Raw genomic sequence first — 22,277 nt, 5'->3', positions numbered from 1 at the left:
TTTGACTGTGTGGATCACAACAAACTGTAGAAAATTCTTAAAAACACAGAAATACCAGACCACTTTACCTGCCTCCTGACAAACTTGTATGCAGGTCAAGAAGCAACAGTTAGAAGCAGACACGGAACAATGAACTAGTTCAAAACTGGGAAAGGAGTGCATCTAGACTGTATATGACTCACAAGCTGAAATCAAGAGAGAAATAGCAACAACCTCAGACATGCAGACGACACCACGCTAATGGCAGAAAATGAAGAGGAATTAAAGAGACTTTTGATGAGGGTGAAAGAGGAGAGTGAAAAAGCTGCCCTAAAACTCAACATTCAAAAAACTAAGATTATGGCATCTGGTCCCATCACTTTATGGCAAATAGAAGAGGGAAAAGGGAAAGCAGTGACAGATTTTATTTTCTTGGGCTCCCAAATCACTGCAGACAGGGATTAGAGCCACGAAATTACAAAGACGCTAGCTCCTTGGAAGAAAAGCCATGACAAACCTAGATAGCATATTAAAAAGCAGAGACATCACTTTGCCGACAAAGGTCCATATAGTTAAAGCTATGGTTTTTCCAGTAGTCATGTATGGATATGAGAGTTGGACCATAAAGAAGGCTGAGTGCCAAAGAATTGATGCTTTTTAACTGTGGTGCTGGAGAAGAATCTTGAGAGTCTGTTCGACAGCAAGGAGATCCCACCAGTCCATCCTAAAGGAGATCAGTCTTGATTATCCATTGGAAGGACTGATGCTAAAGCTGAAGCTCCAATACTTTAGCCACTTGATGCAAACAGCCCACTCACTGGAAAAGACCCTGACGCTGGGAAAGACTGACGGCAGGAGGAGAAGTGGGCAACAAGAGGATGAGATGGTTGGATGGCATCACCAGCTCAATGAACATGAGTTTGAGCAAGCTCTGGGAGATGGTGAAGGACAGGGAAGCCTGGCATGCTGCAGTCAAGGAGTCAGACTCAACAGAGGGACAGAACAACAGCAACTCACCAAACTAGTAGAGGAGGACAGAGAAGTCATGTGAGCATCGTGACGAAGCAGAAAAAACCAATGCATGTCAAACAGCTTTTAGCAAATTAGGAATAGAAGTGAACTTTATTAACCTGATGAAGAATTTCTACCATAAAACAAGCAAAAAAGCTACAGTCAACATCTGCATCAAGACCAAGTGCTGTCCATCTAAGACGGGAAAGGGCTCATGCTGCACTGGTGGCTCCAGCCAAGGTGAGGCAGGGACAGAAGCACTAGGAAGGCCAGGATGATGCATCACTGCCCCTAGGTACTAGACTGTGAACAGGATGCTCAGGACTACTTGCTAAGAGATCAAAAAGAACTAACGCATCACTTTAGCAAGATCACTAGATACAAAGTCACTGTTCAAAAAAGCAATTGCTTTTCTATATACAGGCAACAAGGCGTAGAAAAAACTTACTCATTCCATTCCAACAGGAATAAATCCAACAAGATTCCTGGACTCAAAAGTATAAACCTCCACTGAGAGAAACTAAAGCAGACCTTGAAAGGGGAACATTCCAGGGCTGTGAACTGATGGGTTCAATGCAGTGTCAGTCACTATCCTGGAGGATTTTTTCTGGAATGGATGCAATGATTCTAAAGTTTACTTGGAAATACAAAGAGCCAAGAAGAGTCAAGGAAATCCTGAGAATCGATCGCAGAGCAGACGGACTGACATCCGACACTGACTCACAGCTCCAGTGACTCAGGAAGCCAGTACGGATGGCAGATGGTGAGACAGAACAGACCCACAAGCACATCTCTCACCTGGTGAAAAGCCGTTGGACTGCAAAGCCATCCCTGGGGGAAGCACTGTTTCTCACCAATGATCATGGATCAATTACATTCAGAGGAGAGAAAATGAGTCCAAGTTCACCCCACAAAAAAGAAAACTGCAAATAGATCGTAGCCCTAAGTGTGAAAAGAAAAAGGCGTCTCCAGATGAGAAGGCAGGAGAAAACCTGTGTGACCTAAGGTTCGGCAAAGGCTTCCGATGCTGGACAGAAAGCACAGAGAAGGGGGAAGATAGGTAAATTAGACTGCATTAGGCTAAGGCCTCTCGTTTATCTAAAGTCACAGTGAAAAGTGTTAAAAGGCAGTACAGAGGGTGGGAGAATTCATTTGCAAAACATGTACTGGAGAAAAGGCGCCTGACTGAAACGTAAAAAGCATCAGCAAATGGACAGAGAAATGAGCTGAAGATTCGGGTGCTTCCTAGAAGGAGGGCTCACGTAGCCCACAAGCACATGAAGAGCACCCTCTGCACCAGGAAGCCAGTCAGCACTCAACTGGGAACCATGATGCACACTCCCCAGGAAGGAGAAAGGAGACGGCCCAGCACTGGGTGGGGGTGTGGGAAGTGCCCGGCAGCTCAGCCCATGCCCACAGCAGCACAGATGCCTATACACGTCCACCGAAGACCCACAAAGGATGATCACAATAGTACAACACACAGCAGCCCCGCTGTGGACACAACCCAGATGTCCACCGACTGTGCAGCGCGGACGTCAGCAGATGGGTGAAACAACACCCACGGATGAGAATGAACTGACCACACAGTGCATGGGTGAGTCTCAGACAGCGCCAAGCATGATGCAGCCCAGGCACGTGGGACCTGCTCACACCAGTGGTCAACAGGGCACTGGCCTTGGCTGTGGGCGATGCCAGCCTGGGTACCAGGAGTACCTGAGGGCCAAGTGTTCCATGAAAACACACTGAGCCCAAAGTACACGATTTGTGTTATGTAAAAACGAAGATGGAACCAAAAAATGCCAAACAAAAAAAACAAACACTGCTTGATGCCATTTTTACAAAGTTCAAAATGAAACAAAACTGAACTCCACTGGTCAGAAAGGCACACACAGACGTGGAGTACAGGGGGTGGTCGCTGCTGCTGGGAAGGGTAGCGGGTGGGACGGTGAGGCAAGGCTGTTTCCCCACCCACTGTGTCAGCTTGTCAGGAATCTGCTCTCCCCTGCCCCGCGAGCTCATATCTGTGTGGCCCCTCAGCCTCCTGCTGACACTTGCCATAGGTGAGGGTGTAGACGGCCTTCCCGGCGGTGTCCAGAGCAGTCAGGCACGGGGCTTTGGGCTGTGTGGTACCCCACTGCTGCAGGGCGGCCAGCAGCGAGGGCGGCCAGGAGCTCTCGGCCAGGGGCTCCCCTCGCAGCACTGCCATCTGGCTGCCCTCGGGCTTCGGCTGGTTCGGATCTGGCTGCTGCACTACAAGCAAAACAGACATGTGAAGACCAGCATTTCTATAACCAGGCACACGCTCTGCTTGTTAGGCCTCACGTTTTATCTTTCTCTTCTTCAAAAGCACCAACTCTAAAAAAGCTACCATCATTTCTCTAGATTTCCTTATTGTTACAACAGTCACAGACCAGCTGACCAAGGATGGAAGAAATCAGGATGAGTCCTGTGACTGTAACCAGAGAGTCACAAGGATCCCAGGCTTTTACCTGAAGACACCTGAGAAGCAGGTGTCCCCACTTATAAAGGATGAGAACAGAATAACCACTTCAGTTTGGGCTCAAACCATGTTGGAAGAAAAATAATAAAGTAAAATCTATTATATTTTCAGTGGATATGTAACCAAGATTTGTCCAAATGTAAGAAAGACTTCCTAAAAAGCATTCATAGAATTGAACTCTGAATCTGAAAGGCATGATGTGATTACACAGACAAGCCCTGACAGCCACGCTAACCCCCAGGTAGGGGAGACACCAGAGCTGGCCTAAGGGGCAACTGCACAGCAGTGGTGCCGAAACCAAGGGCTGGTGGGCCAGGTGCCCCGAGGCCATGATAACACGTCACACGCTGGTGTCTTATACAGGGCTTGACTTCTCGTTTCCTACAGATTTATACTTCTTAGGAAGTCTACGCTCTTCTTTCCTAAATATATACATATACATATATATATATATATAATTCATAAATGAGAGACAGAAATTCTAAAAAAGAGTCCAAACTTTGATGAAAACACAATGCTTTAAAACCAAGAGAAGACAAGTAGTTCAGACTTAAAGTTTAAAGTTTACTCTTACAGAGTCCTACCACTAGGCAAGGCACAGAGACGCCATCTCTTAACTACGACTGGTGTGCACAGTGCCTGGGATCATGTGTGATGGGGAGGTCACTCCACACACATGACCAGAGCCTGGACACAGACTGTGGTTTTCTACATCTTCTGCCGCGGCGATAACCATGTCATCACACCTGGCAGTCTCCCTGCTCGCACAAACTGGAGGGCCGGCATTGGACGCTCACCTTCCAACAGCTCCTCGAAATCATCCACGAAGAACTCCTTCAGGGGAGGGCGCTTTGGCCTCTTCAGGGTGTTCAGAAGCTGCTGGATCTTGGAGGACACTCTGCTGTTCACGGGGACACCTGTCACAGGAAGAGAGCACTGAGGCCAGAGGTCAACCATGTGAGCACGTCAGAACTCGTGAACCTAACCGAGCTCTGATGGCCCATCAAATGGCCAGCCTGGGATTTATCAGTTCATCTGACATTTACTGACGCCTTCCAGGAACCAGAACTTTTTGTAAGCCAGTGGTTTTCAGAGTGGCCCAGGGACCCTTAGGAGTGCCCGAGGCCCTTTCAGGGGCTTCGTGGGGTCACGTGAGATGCCATTTGTGCTCCTCTCTCACATGTGCACAGCAGAGTTTTCCAGAGGCTGCATGGTGTGGGTGCCCAGCAGATGGGAATCATGCAGATGCTGCTCTCACACCTGCAAACAATCCTGCTCTCTCACGGCACCTCACTGCACAGGAGCTGCTCCTGTGACTGTGTGCTGTTCATGCTAAGATGTAATGAGTTCGGTATCACTATTTTTCAATGAGTTAATTTTAACAAATCTTTAATTTCTAATATGGTAAACATCCAGAGATAACCCACATAAGCTAAAAGCTCTTTGGTGTCCTCACTAGTTATTAAGAAATTCTGTCCTGGGGGATGTAAAGTTAGCCAACAGGTAAGTCTGACCTCAAACACCTCACAGTCTGCTGCATGGAAAGAAGCAAAAATATGTATATGTGCCAGCAAAAAAGGGCACCCACCACAGTGACAAGTCCTCAGAGGAAAAGGCGCAGGGGACATGAGTGGGTGCACTGGTAGAAGAGGCGAGAGAAAGGCCTGGAACCAGCCACCCCTTTGCACCATGAGGCACATGGCACCTCCCTTCTCCTGGGCTAGGTCAACAATTGAAACCTGCATTCACTGGCTTAGCCTCTGCAGGCCCCTTTACGATACCAGCATTTTGAAAGAGTCTGACTCTTTCCTTTATTAAGTAGAATATGCCTCATTCTGCATTTGCTTGAGGTTTTCTCAGGATTCAATTCAGATATTGCACTGCTGGCTGAAAAGCACCTGAGAATCACATCCAGGCGCATAGGACCCCCACTGCTCTTTTGAGGTTCTGGACACACTGCTGTCCAGCACTTCATTGTCGTCACTATTTTTTTCTAGTGCAACTAACAAGCACTCTGAGAGGAGACCCTTCAAGACCTCACGTATACCCTGACCCCATCCAGCTCTCTCCCTTCGTGTAACAGCCACCACCACTCTGTCAGATGCAAGCTTTATCGCAATGGTTCATCAATTATATTCCACCTTAAGCGGCCACTGACACTAACAGTTGCCACCTGACTTCCTTCCTTCCTTACTGGCTCTCCTGAGAAAAGCTACTGAAGACCAAGACAGTGGCGAGATATGCTCCCTGATATTGCAGTCTTTGCTTCCTCTAGCACACAGAGCTAAAAAGCCCGTGTACATGCACACGCGTGCATACTCATGGATATGCACACACCCCGTACACAATGCACACAGGCAGCACAACACACACAGGTCCCTGTCTTAGAATCCTGGGTGCACACAGCACCCCGGTGCTGAGCTCCTTGTCAGACACCTCTTCTCCACAGCAGGAGCCTGGCTCCCAACAGCAATGCCGCAGTTCTGCACCATCACAGATGTGACTTAATTCCCCGAGTCCTACCCAAACCAACACAGGAACAGCTACACACGAGAGTTCAGGTTGGTGAGCCTTGCCCAGGACTGAGGGCACTGTGTCCCCCACGGACAGCTCCCTCCCCCACCCCTCAAGGGTGGCTATGCAGTTCTTGGGAATACAATCAGATTTATTTATTTACAATTCTTTTCAGTTTTGGGATTCCCCCCTTCTTCTCATCTTTTAGTTTCTGTTTTAAATGTGCAGAACATATGTCTAAAAATCACAACTATATAAAAAGATAAACTCGAACAACTGTCACTCTGCCCTGAATTCCTGGCCACCCACCCTGTCCTCTGCAGGACCAGCCCCTGCTTTCTGGCTCCTCCCTCCTGTTGGTTGTTCTCCTGCTTCTCACAAGGGAGGTGGTAAACTACGAACGTTCCTTTCCTCTTTGCCTTTTCACGTAACATCTCCTGGAAAACATTCCAGGTCAAAAAGAGCTTCTCACTATTCCTGACAGCCGCACAGTCCTCCACCGTGTGAATGTACCCAGTTTATCCCACAATTTGAGAGGCCTGGATGGCAGGCAGTTTCCATTATTCCCAAGAGTTGCCCAGGCCTCCACCATGTGACTGTTCCCGGTTTATCTCACAATTTGAGAGGCCTGGACGGCAGGTAGTTCCCAATGTTTTGCAAGTACAGACAGCACGGCAGTGGGTGAGCTCACATGTACACACTTCCTGATTTCTGGAGGTGTGCACTCGGGGTAAATGCCCATGCTGTGCTGCTGATCCAAATGGAAGCACAGACACAGATTTTTAACAGCTGCTCCCTCAGAAAGGCTGACCTACTTTGCATTCCCACCAACAATGTGGATTTCTCTAGTAACGAAAAAGAATGAACATCATGTGTAAGAGCTATTTTTATATCTCTTTCTGTGAATTGTCTGTGTGTTCTGCTTATTTTCCTACACTAGGAGCTGGAAACTTCTTTAAGGACTGGTAGTATCTGGGGCTGTGGCACCATCTCCATCATCACAAAAGCAGCACAGACGATTTGGGAAGGCAGGTGTGGCAGCCCCAAAAGCACCCTGAATCAAGATGAGCAGAAAAACATCCCAATGAATACATTCTGGATTTAAAAAATGAAGCTGAAAAAGAAGAGCAAAGGAAACACAGAGTAAGTAGAAGGAGAGAAGTAACATAGGTGAGCGGAAATAAACATAATAGAGAAAAGATGAACAATAGAGAAAAACTGTCAAATTAAAACTGGTTCTTTGAAAGATAAAGTTCAATTAGCTCACTAGTTAGGACGATTAAGACGGAGAAAGGAGACCCTAGCAACTAACACGGTGAGCCAGCACCACGGGTCCCGCACACGCAAGGACGACAGGGGGCCTGGAGAGCAGAGACGGGATGGACGACTCCACCAAAGACACAGAACTGACTCGAGGTAGAAAGGCTGTTTCCTCTGATTAGAAAACAGAAGAGGAAGGAACGTTTCTCAATTCATCCTGAGATGAGTACTATCCTGATACCAAACCAGACACAAGTATCAGACCAGTATTTATCTCAAACACAGACACAAATGCTAAAAAAGATACTAGTAAAGCAAATCCACAATATGCATCAGAGAGGAGGACACCACAACCAAGTGGGCTTTATCTTGAGAACATACCTCCTTTGGCTTAATTTTCAAAAGTCAGTCAATGAAATGTACTACATTAACAAACTAGGAAAGAAAAACCATATGATGAGCTTAACAGGTTTTAAAAATCATTTAACAAATATCATGATAAAAACTTTTCAGGAAACTAGAGGGAAAAAAGGAACGCCCCCAACCTGATGAAGAGCAACTATTTTAAAAAATCCATGGTTAACATCACAATTAAAAATTGAAAAAGTGGATGCTTTCCCCCTTAAATGGGAAACAGGCGAGTTGTGTCCATTCTCAACATTTCTAAGTAACATTAATGGAAGTCCTAGACACTGAGACAAAGCCAGGAAACTAAATGTTCCTACAGTGGACAATTTGGAAAGAAAAGTAAAATTTTATTCATAGACAACATGGTCATGCACTTGGAAATCTTACAGAATCTACCAAAAAGGCTACTAGAATTAATGTAAGGTCAATAGACAAGAATCAACTATGTTTCTAAAGATTAGCAATAAACAACTGGGAAAAAATTTAAATATCACTTGTAATAGCATCTAAAAATGTAACATATTTTGAGATAATTTTAACAAAATTATGTGCGATACCTGTACACTGAAGGCTACAAACACAGTGCTGAAAAAAAACTTTTAAGTGCTAAGTAAATGGAGAGATCCACCATATTTATCAACTGAAATGTACAACACTGTTAAGAGGCCAATTCTCTGCAAACTGATCTAGAGTCAATGAAATACCAGTCAAAACCCAGCAGGAATTTTGGTAGAAATTAACAAGTGGATATTAAACTACACATTAAGATGCAAAGGAGCTAGAATAGGTAAGGCAATTTTTAAAATGAAGAGCTGAGGGCAAACTACAGTACCCAGTTTTAAGGTTTATTATAAAACCACATATAAAAACCCACATATATAAAATCATGACAGTGTGGTACTGGTATAAAGACAGAAAAAGCATTGGAACAGCATACAGATCCCCGAAGTAGACCCCTCTCGTACGTGGTCCACCGTATGCGGTCCATCTTCATTACAGATGCCAAAGAAACTGGAGTGGGTATTACATGATCCTGGAACAGCTGGACACCCATACACAGAAAAGTACACTTAGATTATATCTTTCATTGGTACTAAATTTAACTCAAAATGGATCATGTACCTAAACATAAAACTTAAAACTACAAAATTCTAGGAGAAAATATAGGAGAAAACCGTTAGATCTTGGGTCAGGAAAGTATCTACTAGATATGACACAAAAGTAGAATCCACAGAAGAAAAAAATGGTAAACTGGACTTCATCAAAATGAAAGACTTCTCCTCTCACTATCAGAGGATGAAAACACAAGCCACAGACTGGGAGAAAAAAAATTTTAAACCTGATAGAGAACTTATATCCGGACTATACAAAGAACTCTGAAAACTTAAGAAAACAAACAACACATTTTAAAAAACAAGCAAAAGATTTGAACAGACCCTTGTAAAAAGATATAAAATGGGAAATAAGCACATGAAAAGATGCTAAACACCATCAGTCACTAGGGAGATGCAAACTAAAACTAGAAGGAGACACCTCCGCACAACCACAAGGATGGTCAACATATAAAATCCAACACCACCAATTCTTGGCAAGGATGTGGGGGAACTGGGACTCTCATCACTAATGCCTGGGAGGTGAAATGGTACAACCACTTGGAAATAAGTTTGGCAGTTTATTTTTTTTTAATATTTATTTATATTTATTTATTTGGCTATGTGGGGCCTTAGTTGCATCATGCGGATCTTTTATTGCAGTGCACAGTTTCTCTAGCTGTGGCTGCAGTGCTGGCGCTCAGTAGTTGTGGCTGCAGTGCTGGGGCTCAGTAGTTGCAGCATGTGGGATCTGAGTTCCCTGACCAGGGACTGAATCCATGTCCCCTGCACTACAAGGCAGATTCTTAACCACTGGGCAACGAAGGTAGACCCAGTTTGGCAATTCCTTTAAAAACTAAAATGTTCCCTGGTGGCTCAGATGGTAAAGTGTCTGCCTGCAGTGCGGGAGACCCGGGTTCAATCCCTCAGTTGGGAAGATCCCCTGGAGAAGGAAATGGCAACCCACTCCAGTACTCTTGCCTGGAAAATTCCATGGACTGAGGAGCCTGGTAGGCTACAGTCCATGGAGTCACAAAGAGTTGGACACGACTGAGCAATTTTACTTTTCTTTCAAACCTACTGTATGATCCAGCTATTCTACTCCTAGATACTGACCCAAAAGAAATGAACGTGTATATCCACACAAACACTTGTAAAGGAATAGTCACAGCAGCTTTATTTCTAACAGCCCAAAACTGGAAACACCCAAAATACCCATCAGTAGGTAAAAAGATAAACTATGGTGCATCTATAGGATGAAATCTCACATCTATAGGATGTGAGAGTCGGTCCACAACAAAAGTTGAGCACGGAAGAACTGATGCTTTTGAACTGCGGTGTTGGAGAAGACTCTTGAAGAGTCCCTTGGACTGCAAGGAGATCAAACCAGTCAATCCTAAAGGAAATCAGTCCTGAATATTCATTGGAAGGACTGACGCTCAAGTTGAAACTCCAACACTTTGGCCAGCTGACGTGAAGAGCTGACTTATTGGAAAAGGCCCTGATGCTTGGCAAGACTGAAGGCAGGAGAAGAAAGGGACCACAGAGGATGAGATGGTTGGATGGCATCACCAACTCGATGGACATGAATTTAAGCAAGCTCCGGGAGGTGGGATGGACAGGGAAGCCTGTCATGCTGCAGTCCATGGAGTCCCAAAGAGTCAGACACGACTGAGTGACTGAACTGAACTGATAAGATGAAATGCAGGGATATTTCATCTCCCAAGAAAAGGGATGACCTACGATACATGCAAGAACATGGATGAATTTCAAAATAATTGTGCAGCGTGGCAGAAGCCAGACAATAAAAAGTAAATGCTGAGTGATTCTATTTATATAAAATCCTAGAAAATGCAAACTACTTTACACAGTGTCAGGAAGTAAATCAGTGGTTGCCTGAAGGGACACCAAAAAGGGCAGCAAGCAGCTGTTACAAAAGTGCACAAGGAAGTAAGTTTCCAGGAGCTCCAGGTATACTGGCTACAGTGTAAGTGTACATGTATCTTCAAGCTTAGAAAACTGTCAAGCCTTCCCTGGTGGTCCAGTGGCTACGATTCCACGCTCCAATGCAGCGAACAGGTTCAGTCCCTGTCGGGGAACCAGATTCCGCATGCTGCAACTAGGAGTTCACATGCCGCAACAAAGACTGCAGATTTCACGTGATGCAACTTAAGACCTGGTGCAGTCAAATAAACAAAATTTTTTAAAAAGCTTATAAAATTATACACTTTAATACACACAGTAGATAATGTCATTTACACCTCAACTAAGTTCTCAACAATTTTTAAATATAATGAATAACAAGTTAATTTTTTTTTTTATCTACCTAACCAACAGGAAGACTGCTTCATGTTGACTCCGTTTCTCCTCTTGTATCTGAATAAGGAACTGAATGACACCAACAAAATCAGACCAACTGCTCAGGAGCCTAGAAACACATTAAGGTCTCAGATCTAAGAACTGCTGGATTGTTCTGCAACTCAAATTTGGCACATTGGAAGAAAAACTTCATGTGATTTTGATAAAAGACACTGGAAACTGTTTCAAAAGCAAACGGTACAAGCGCAAAAAGGAGACTCACGCTGATATCTCTTGGCCTGCACGTGAGAAAGCACGACCGACCGGGGCTGCTGCTGCTGGCTGCACTTGCAGTCCTGGGTCCACCTAGAGAAACTTCCCCAGCTTCTCCTCTTCCCACAGTACCACAGATCCAAACCTTGTGCAGCAACTTAAATGTGCAGGCGCTCTCCTCCCTCCTTCTCCTCCTTCCCGGCTTGACCTATTCCTGATCATTTCTCCACATGATACACACACGGGCAGTCTAAATGCACCAGGGCTGCACCTGACGGCTGGCGCACCAGGTACAGTGAGATCCAGGCCTATGCTCTGCTGTCTCAAAGCAGGAAGAGAGGCATGCTTACCACCTGCCGTCTCTAGGACACTCCCACGGCACCCCCGAGGGACTCCTCTCACGGAGGCCAGCTTCGGACGCTCACAGTATGCGTGCTGATGCTGCACGAGGCCCGTGGTGACATCAGGAGGGGCAGAGTGCAGATCTGCTTTTGAAACACAAACCCAAAATAAAAGTGGCTGTTAATTCAAAAGAACGTGAACATTAAGTCGCTGTTCAAATTCCATTCAATTGAAGCTTCAGTAGCTGAGCTCTAAGCAAGGAACGTGGCATTCCAATCGACTTTGTCTGCCTGGCTGACTGAGCACATTAGGTGCTGTGAACTCTGAACTCTGGACATGGTCTGGACAGTTCTGCGTGCACATGGTCATCCAGTTCTAAGAGGGAACTAGGCCAGAAACACCAACCACAGCACAGAATGGCCGTGAGGAATACACCTTTCCCAATTTGGCCTAAGGAGGTTTTACTTAGAAATCTCCCTTAATGAAGCAGAAATATTATTTTTAATCAATAATATTTTTGTTATATTATGAAAAAACTGCCAGGCTTCTATAAACTACCTCTACTCCCCTAAAAAGCAAGTTGAATGCCATGCAGACACAAACCTTGGCCATCTTCACAGAATAAACCTACACAGATTAAAAACTATCCCTAGAGTCAGTTCAACAGGTCCCATTACTAAGAGGCTGCAGTCAGGTTCTTAAGACAGAATGTACTCAGCTCACATTTAAAGACAAGCTATGGTAGATAGAAAAAGTATTTAAATCGCTCCTTCCGTGTCTGAATGTCCATTCTGGGCTCCATTCGCACCATGTGGCGTGTCCATCTGTTCTGATACTGGCTGACCACCGCTAGAGCATCACTGCTACAACTCAGTCTTCTACCAGGAAAGAGTTTGGACCTAGCGTGACACTCGTCCACTCTTGAGAATGGATACTGCTCTGTAATCTCTTTAGTCTTCAAATGAATGTTCCCACCATCACAGGTTTTGATACTGATTTTTTATCTATCATTTCATAACCTAGAAAGTATGCAATCTAAAATTTTTTTTAAATGTAGAAAGATGAATTTATATGGAAGCAAAACACAAACTTACTACACAAACTTACAAAGCAGAAAACACCATTTGGAAAAACCTAACTTTAATGACAAGAGTTTTCACAACCTTTGACAAAGCTAGATATTAATGAAATTAGCATTTTAAAGTATGCTTACCACAGAATTCTTTCAGTTTAAAAAGAAATCTCTCCTCTTTTCCAATCTAGCAAAAATGAGAGATTTTAACTATATTCATGAAAAAAGGTATAAATGGTAATTCTCAACTACAAAGTAACTTTTTAAATAGCTGCATAAAAATAAACAAACTATACTCCAAAATGAACTACTGTAATTAAATGTACTGCTTTTAAATATAGGTACTTAATTTATGTCCAAATGTTTTATGCACATGATTTTCCTAGCCCCAAACTGAAAACGATAAATATTTTTTAACATTTCCTACCTATAATTTTGTTTACAGTTATCTTCTTTCTATATTTCTTTCCTTAGCCCAAACTGAAGAATTCTCCTAGTGTCAGAAACTAAAACAAAGGATGACTTTTGTAACAAGGAGAGGGAAGTGGGATAGTTTTCAGATTTAAAATTCAGGTCACATGAGAAGTGCATGAAGGCTACAGACAACAGTGAGGAATACGTACAGAGCAAGTCGGGCTTTCAGGACTACGAGAACTAACCACATAACACGCATGTGAGCACAGGTGAGCAGGAGGGAGGGAGAGCGGCTCAGCCACACCTACAGGAGTCAGGAGCCCAGCAGCCACAGAGGCGACAACCCACCTTGAAGCCTTTACAGCCAGGGCCTTTCCTAGAAAAGAGACTCCCACTCAGACTCACCTTACAACTCTGTGAAGTCAAGGGCTGTCCGGTTAGACATTTTGAACTACGGTCAGTTTTTCAAGCTAAATATGCTTCTCTTTCTAACCCACCAGGAAGCTGTGTTTATAACAGCTCAGCAACAGCTGATACAACCAAACAGTGACGGCTCTGCCTTACTTCCCTCACTGTGGGACCCAGAACAGAGCTGCGGAAAGCTGGATCAAGAGAGAAGAAAACACCCGAATGCTGCCGCTTCCCTCACAGTGAGGTTCTTGTGCATTTCCAAACAGTGCAATCGCATGACAAACAGCAAAAATGTGTCCACCTAACTCTGTTTTCAAGCTCTCCCCTGTGAAACCCCTTGAGGATAGGCTGTAATCACCAGCCATTTGTAGGCTCCCCAGGAGAGTGACCACAACAATCCTGGCGGGTGTTTCCAGAGGAGCCTTCTCTCATAAAGCAAACTGCCCAGGATGGCCCTGACAGCACTATCCCGGCTCCTCCACGTGGTAGGAGCAGGTCAAGGCATCGTGAGTTCTCACCTAAGAAGACATCACGAGCTCAACAGAAATGTACAGACGTTGGCACTGACTCAACCAGTAACAACGAAGAGCATCAGTGATGTGCCCACAGAGGAAATGAAGGCGTCGGTCACTTACAACACCCAGTCCAGCCAAATGACCAGAATCTTGCAGGGAGCAGCTTAGCACCTGAGACCAGCACATGCCTGGGGGGCACTTAACCTGCTGGGACCCCATCAAAAACACTGGCCTGTCATGGGTGCACCGCAGATGCACCATTCTGATTTTAGCAGAACAGCAACTAGCAGCAAAGAAAAGGAACAGGAATCAGAAAGCTATGGGTCAGCCTGGCTCCACCACAGCCAGCTGTGTGGTCTCAGCCAGGGCAGTCCCCGACTGAGCTCTTGCTCCTCGTCAGATGTCCCCCAACATCAGCAAAGCACACACCAGGAGTACACTTCTTAAGGCACTCCTGCAAGAACGCATGTGTGCTTTGCATGCCAGCCAAGTTACTATTTTTGCATCAAAAAATATGACTTCAAATGGTGAAAGCTTTGCAACGTTTTCCTCTCTAAGATTAATATAATTTAAAGGACTGGGTGACTTGGGAAAGATCTAGGCATCTTTATGACTGAGCTGTGACTTACATCTCTTTTCAGACTGAGGACTGTCTAATCCTGTGTGTAGAGGAAGAAAGGCTCTTCATGGCTGCAGCCCCAGCCCCACCTTGGGACACCCAGTGCAGGGACAACTGAGGGCTGAGGCTGTGCACACAAGGAAGGAACAAAAGACCGCGTTGTAGGTGGCAGGCCACCTAATGGCCAGGGACTGTCCACCTGTGCCAGCCGCCCCTCCAGAGCAGAAGCACCAGCTGTTGTCAAGGTCTCCAGGGGAGGCCCACCCAGGGTCTGGGGCTGCCAAACCACAGAGGCACCAGAAACCACTTGTTACCAAAAGGACATTTTCCACACAAAGAGGAGAAGGTGGGTCTGAGGAGGGGCGGGGGCTCCTCTGCCTGGAGGGGTCCCCGCAGCTGTACTGACCTACGCGGGCGAGGGCCGCGGGGCCGGCAAGCGCGGCGGCAGCACTGGGCGTGGCGGCAGGCTGCCCTCCCGGGTGAGATGAGGTGGAGGATGCGGAGGATGAGGTGGACGAGCCCTGAATGGCCGGGTCAGGCCAGGGCTCGATGCTGGGGTGGCTCTGCAGCGGAGCGGAGGCCAGTTGCCCGGGGCGCTGTAAAGAGCCCTCATCTTCTGAGGCAGATGACGTGTCTGTGGTCAAAATAACGACGACAGGCATGAGGGGGGCATCCTTGGGGGCAGGGTTCCCACACCGGCCCAGCCTGTGCCCTGTGCACCCGCACATCCAGGAGGGCCTGCGTGTGACTGACGGTGAGACCCAGGGCCGCTCGGAAGCTGGCTTCACCCTGGGCTCCCCTGAAGAACTCGGTCACAGGGCGCCATGCCCAGGAGTGCAGCTGGTCCAACCCTGACGCTTTAGTGCATGCTGCGGGGCCCCAGGGGGCCCCAAATAGCAGAGGTGACCTACGCCCTGTGGGTGCCTGACCCCAGCGAGGCCTTGCCCAGCCCGTGCGCACCCTGGAGGACATGCCTGAGCTCTGAGAAGAGCCCCGCCTCGGGCAATAAAATCAACCTGAAACCTGGTTCTGTCAAGTCTGCATTTTATCATGGGTTTCATTATTATTAGGAAGTTCTTTAAAAAACTGGGTAGTATCTATGGTTATATTTGGTAGAAAATAATTTGACATAAATTTCTAAGATTTTTTTTGAACAACATAAACTTTTTTTAAGTCAGGAAGCATCATCAAAACACCACACTACCCTGTTGACCTGGTGTGGCTGGTGTTTACCACGTCGACAAACCAAACACGCATGTCACCAGCTTTGTGGCTTCAGTAACCAGACAGGCAGCACTGTGCTCCCAGCACCCGGATGAGCTTTCCAGGAAACTTAAAGCACACTAACTATCCTGAAGAGAGGCCGCATTAAGAGTTTTCGTTTCTAATGGTAATGAAACAACAAAAACAAATCAAAAACCCTCCAAATGGTCTTATTCTTTCCCATTTAAGACTCGGTAACAACATAACACATAATATTGGGTTGGCCAAAAAGTTCGCTGCTTTTTCTGTAAGATGGCTGTAGTGGTGCTTAGTTGTCTTCAACTTCATTCAAGACAATTTTGTTAGACGGTATTGTGACAGCTGTCATATCAGCACTCATTAAAAAAAAACTTATCAAAACTAGTGAATTTTTATGTAGCAACTTTAATATTGAAGATGGAAGAGAAAAAGCAACATTTTCACATATTATGCTTTATTATTTCAAGAAAGGTAAAAATGTAACTGAAATGCAAAAACGGATTTGTGCAGTATATAGAGAAGGTGCTGTGACTGATCAAACATGTCACAAGTGGTCTGCAAAGTTTCATGAGGGAAATTTCTTGCTGGATGATGCTCCATGGTCAGGTAGACCAGCTGAAGTTGATCATGATCAAATTGAGACATTAACTGAAAACAATCAGCGTCTGAGACATACACAAAATGTCCAAATCAAGTGCTGAAAATAATTTGCACCAGTTCTGTTATATTCATCAATTTGATGTTTGGGTTCCACATTAGTTAAGAAAAAAAAAAAAAAAACTCCTTGACTGTACTTCCGCATATGATTCTCAACTTAAACACAATGAAAACATTCCATTTTTAACATAAACTGTGACAGGTGATAAAAAGTGGATCTTGTACAATAATAGGGAATGGAAGAGATCACGTGGCAAGTGAAATGAACCACCACCAACTACACCAAAGACTGGTCTTCATCCAAAGAAGGTGATGTTGTGTACATGGGAGGAGTGGAAGGGAGTCCTTTATCATGAGCTCCTTCCGGAAAACGAAACAATTAACTGCAACAAGGACTGCTCCCAATCAGACCAAGTGAAAGCAGCACTCAGCAAAAAGCATCCAGAGTTAGTCAGGAGAAAACACATCAGCTTCCATCAGGATAACACAAGACTGTGTGTTTATTTGATGACCAGGCAAAAACTGTTACAGCTTGGCTGGGAAGTTCTGATTTATCTGCCATATTCACCAGACACTGCACCTTTGAATGTCCATTTATTTTGGGCTTTACAAAATTCTCCTAATGAAAAACTTTTCAGTTCCCTGTAAGACTGTATAAAAGGCATCTGGAATAGTCCTTTGATCAAAAAGATGACAATTTGGGGGAATGGAAATATGAAACTGCCTGAAAAATAACAGAAGGTAGTGGAACAAAACGGTGACTACATTGTTCAACAAAGTTCTTGGTGAAAGTGAGAAACGTGTCTTTTTTCTTAAAAAAACTGAAGGAACTTTTTGACCAACTCAAGGAGAATAATTTTAAATTTCTGAATTCAGGGAACTCTGTCACCCCATAAAGCAGGTTCCTCTCTTTACTAAAAGACACAAATTACATCTTAGTGAAAAAATTAAAATCTATATAGACGATCTATTGAAAGCAAGCCCACTGCATGCACAGAAATGTGCATGAGCTCACACACACTCCTCACCACAATCAGAAGCCTGCTCCATCTCAATGGGAAACCCTGCCCAAGCCGCCCCAACCCTGCCCAGGCCGTCCCGACCCTAAGCAGTACCTGGGGGTGTGTAGGCCTCCACAGATGCGTGCGTGAGGACAGAGCGCCTCTTGGATGGCATGGGCATCTTCCTCTCTTTGTGTTTGGCCAAAGCTGCCTGCACGGCCTCGGTGTGAACATCTGCACAGAAATAACAGCAGCAAAAGCACCTGTTACAAGATTCCTGATGAAGGAACAAAACCATGGTTCATGGTTTTAATCTGTTTTCATTGAGTATAAAAGGAACACAATATATAAAGGTATAAAAGGAATACATGTGGGTCCACACATCGGTCCCAGATTTCTACAAATATTCCTTGGTTTATAGATTCAACTTGGCAAGCATTTTCAGATTGAAACCGAGAAATCCCCAAAACTGAAAATAAAATGAATCAGATGGACCCAATGCACTCTGATTATGGTATAAACCACTACAAGCAGCACTAAAGCTCTGTGGTCATATCATCTGAGCTGTTGTCCCGGTCAAGCCCCAGGATGGGCAGAGCCATACAAGGAACCAAGCTCTCCCTGGAGTCGCATGGCTAGGGGGTGGTGGGGGTCCCATCACACCACCACACTTGTGGTCAAGTGCAAGAGAGCCAACAAAGAGGGGCCTGATGGCCTCACCCCATCATCCCTCCTAGAAACCAAGATGCTCACAAGGCAGAGAAGGGATACACACAGAGACTCCAGAAGTGAGGGGAACACTGTAGTCCTGAGTCCGAATGGAAATTATCAGCGTGAACACACGTGGCATTTTATCTTTAAATAGCATGTCTTAATTCAGTCCCTAAAAATGTCTAGAAATGACCAGCCCAAGTGCAATGAGCACCTCTACCATCCAGGCTGCAGCCTTACAACACTGTCCTCATTGCGAGCACCCTGAGAAATGTGGGTTCCAGGGTGCAGGAAGTGGCAGAGGAGCCTAGAATATCTCATCCTACCAACCAACAAGTTCCTGGCCAGCAACCCAATGCTGGAGCCGACGTGGAAGCACTCCCAGAGAAAAAGGTTGGGGCAGTCTGAACACCACCAAGGACAAAAACAAGATCAGAGAAAAGGAAGGAAGAAAAAGAGGAAGCAAAACTAACTGGCTGCCACTGGAGGATGCCAGTGACATGAGCTACTGTTTTGAAAAAGATTAAATGGATGGAAAGAACCGAGCATCTTTCCGGGTTCTCCTGTGCTGTGTCATGAGCACAAGCTGCTTGCTCTCCCTAGAACTGGTCCAGCCGTCCTGCCACCAAATCCACCCTAATGAACCAAGGGATCAACCCTGCCAGCATCCCAGGGAGGCGAGAGACACAGGCCTGCAGTGCTTGTGGTGGGAAAACACTGACCCCGAGGTGACCCGCTAGAGCCATGGAGCCAGGAGCAGCCAGACCACAGCCAAGGCCCCAAGACCAGGTTATCAGTGCTGGAAACACACATCAACACACAACATCCTGTGATATGCACATCTTATTTGGAACCTGGGTCCAAACTGTTTTATAAAGCCTCAGGAACACTTGGGTATTTGATACTAAGGAATTATTGCTGATTATTCTGTGACAATGGAGCTATCTTTTAGAGCTACATCCACTCTTTTCAGATATAGAAACCAAGAATATTATGACATCTAAGTAAAATAACGTGATCTCTGAGATTCGCTTCAGAATCACACGAGAAGGGAGAAGCAGCTGGGGCTGATGAAGAAGCCAAGGCTGAGCCTGAGCACGGTGGGAACCGTGGCACTGGGCAAGTCCAGGGCTCAGTACAACACCAAGTCCACCTTTGAATGCGTTCACATTTTTCCCCAACAAAATGTTTTTAAATAGCATTTAGAAACTTTATAGTAAAATGGCTCATAGGGTACTAAGGATGAAAAATTTACACCTAGGCATATTACAATAAAATTTACAAACATCAGCAATAACCAGTCAATCCTAAAAGCTTCTAGAGAAATAGTCTTGAAGGATCAGGAAAGAGGCTAACTTTCCCAATGGTAATCACCAAATACAAGGCAACACAGCTGAAGAAATGAGCTTAGAACCTATAATTTTATATCCAGCCAAAGCACCATTTAAACTTCAGGGCCTAATAAAAATACTCCCAGACATATAACCGAAATACTCATGAAAGACTATGTTCAGAAGAGAGACAAACCTGGGAGCCCCTGCAATAGATTTGGCTTGACTGTGAGCACAGACTTTTTACACTGTGGCTGCCTTAGAAACAAACAAAAACCTAAGTACAGATAACAGTCAAGAACTAAAAATCTAAACAATACCAACATTATAGGATATAAACCAACAGATCCAAGAAGCTCAACAAACCCCAAGCACAAGAAACAAAGAAACTTATACCAAGGCACATAATAATCAAATCACTCAAAACCAGCGATGGAGGGAAGGAAGGCACAGTATATACAAGGGAACAATGATAAGGAATAAACCTGGACGAATAACAGTGGATATACCGACGTGAACAATGACTGCTAAGCTGCCATCATTAGGAGAGCTGGCGCTGCCATGACAACAGATGAATCCATCAAGAGAACAGAACGGAGTCCAGAAAGAGTCAGCCATGAGCAGCTGCCTTTAGACAAAGGAGCAAGGGCATGGGGACAAAAGGAATCCCCAGTGCAAGAAAGTCAGCTTTCTACCACACCCTGAAATTAACAAAATCTAAACTATAGACCTAAAGGTAAAAACCTAAAACTACAAAACTTCTAGAAGAAAACACAGGTAAGAATCTTTGTGATCTTGGGTTTGGCACAGATTTCTTAGATATAAGAACAAAAGCACTATTCAAGAAAGAAAAGGAAGTGATAAGCCAGATTTCATTAAAATTAAAAACTTCTGCTACAAAAGCCACTGTAAGAGAATTCAAAGAGAAGACAAAGCCTTGGAGAAAATACGAGCAAGAACATTTATGGTAAAGGTCTCGTTTTAAGAAAGTAAAGAACAAGAACCAGATACAGTTCACAAGGGCAGAAAGCAGGTCCTCATTGTCAGTTACATGTAAACAGAGGCGACAGGGAACAGGAGGTGAGGACAGGCAGGGCTCTGGGTGACCTCACTCAGGGTGCGCGGACGCGGGTCCACTTTGTGCCCAGGGCTACATCGGTGGAATGCTGATGGGGCCGGTTCCAATGTTGTATGTTACAGGCATCATTGACGTAATCCGAAAAGAAATTATTGTCAGTGTGGGGAAGTTTTTTTTAAGCATATATTAAATCGGTAAGAAATTATCTGATCAAAACTTTCTTCAAACCACTTCATCACACTCCCACATTAACGAACCATTTAAAATCTGGAGCCTATTATACAGAGTGAAGTAAGCCAGAAAGAAAAACACCAATACAGTATACTAACGCATATATATGGAATTCAGAAAGATGGTAACAATAACCCTGTATATGAGACAGCAAAAGAGACACTGATGTATAGAACAGTCTTTTGGACTCTGTGGGAGAGGGAGAGGGTGGGATGATTTGGGAGAATGGCATTGAAACATGTATAATATCATATATGAAATGAGTTGCCAGTCCAGTTTCGATGCACGATACTGGATGTTTGGGGCTGGTGCACTGGGGCGACCCAGAGGGATGGTACGGGGAGGAAGGAGAGAGAAGGGTTCAGGATGGGGAACGTGTGTATACCTGTGGCAGATTCGTGTTGATATATGGCAAAACCAATACAATATTCTAAAGTTAAAAAATAAAATTAAATTACAAAAAGAAAAAAAATAAAATCTTCATTTTTAAAAAAAAATTCTTAAAATGGCCATTTCTTTATCTATCTTCAAAGTTTTTCTTTTATAGAAGCTTACTGAGTTTAAATGTAAAAGAAATATTTAATCACACAACAGTGAAAATGTTAAACAAGCCAAAGTGAAAGTGAAGTAGCTCAGTCGTGTCCAACTCTTTGCAACCCTGTGGACGGCAGCCCACCAGGCTCCTTCCTCCATGGGATTCTCCAGGCAAGAATACTGGAGTGGGCTGCCATTTTCTTCTCCAGGGGATCTTCCCGACCCAGGGATCAAACCGGGGTCTCCCACATTGCAGGCAGACGCTTTAACCTCTGACCCACCAGGGAAACCCAAAACAAGCCAAAGAGTGTTCAAAAACTATTGATATCTAATCTATAATAGGAAGCAGAGGGCTTCTCTGGTGGCTTGGTGGTAAAGAACCCGCCTGCCAGTGCAGGAGACACAGGTTCCATCCCTGGTCCAGGAAGATCCCACATGCCTCGGAGCAACTAAACTCGTGCACGGCAACTACTCAGCCTGTGCTCTAGAGCATGGGAGCTGCAACCCCTGAAGCCCACAGACCCTGAAGCCTGTGCTCCACAAAAAGAGAAGCCACTGCAATGGGAAGCCCACACAGCAACGAGGACCCAGCACAGCCAAAAATAATAAATAAATAAAATGATCATTGGAAGCATGCATTTTTTCAAGGCACGTCCTGATAATGCAAATAAACTGTAGAGACAAATTCAAATATTTATAAAAGCACTAACAGAGTGGCAGAAATCTAATTAGAAGGAAATCTTCAAAATTAGAGAAAAATAAAATACTAAAACACATAGAGT

General features: G+C 44.8%; 1 protein-coding gene across 4 annotated transcripts in view; it reads right to left on the bottom strand.

The window, feature by feature from the left end:
- Nucleotides 1–22,277, bottom strand: part of DIP2A (disco interacting protein 2 homolog A) — a 121,915-nt gene that overhangs the window by 72,570 nt on the left and 27,068 nt on the right. For 2 of the 4 annotated variants that reach the window (XM_010801729.4, XM_024996954.2), the window contains 5 exons: nt 17,725–17,844; nt 15,117–15,344; nt 11,688–11,825; nt 4,291–4,410; nt 3,049–3,243 (listed from right to left, as the gene is read on the bottom strand). In XM_010801729.4, coding sequence (XP_010800031.2) covers nt 3,049–3,243; nt 4,291–4,410; nt 11,688–11,825; nt 15,117–15,344; nt 17,725–17,844 — 801 coding nt within the window. The remainder of the gene's footprint in view (nt 1–3,048; nt 3,244–4,290; nt 4,411–11,687; nt 11,826–15,116; nt 15,345–17,724; nt 17,845–22,277) is intronic. The other 2 variants (XM_002685146.7, XM_005202121.5) reach the window with 2 other exon arrangements.

Source organism: Bos taurus, chromosome 1 (genome assembly GCF_002263795.3).
Source record: "Bos taurus isolate L1 Dominette 01449 registration number 42190680 breed Hereford chromosome 1, ARS-UCD2.0, whole genome shotgun sequence".
Lineage (NCBI taxonomy): Eukaryota > Metazoa > Chordata > Mammalia > Artiodactyla > Bovidae > Bos > Bos taurus.
This window is presented reverse-complemented; position numbering and strand designations above follow the sequence as displayed.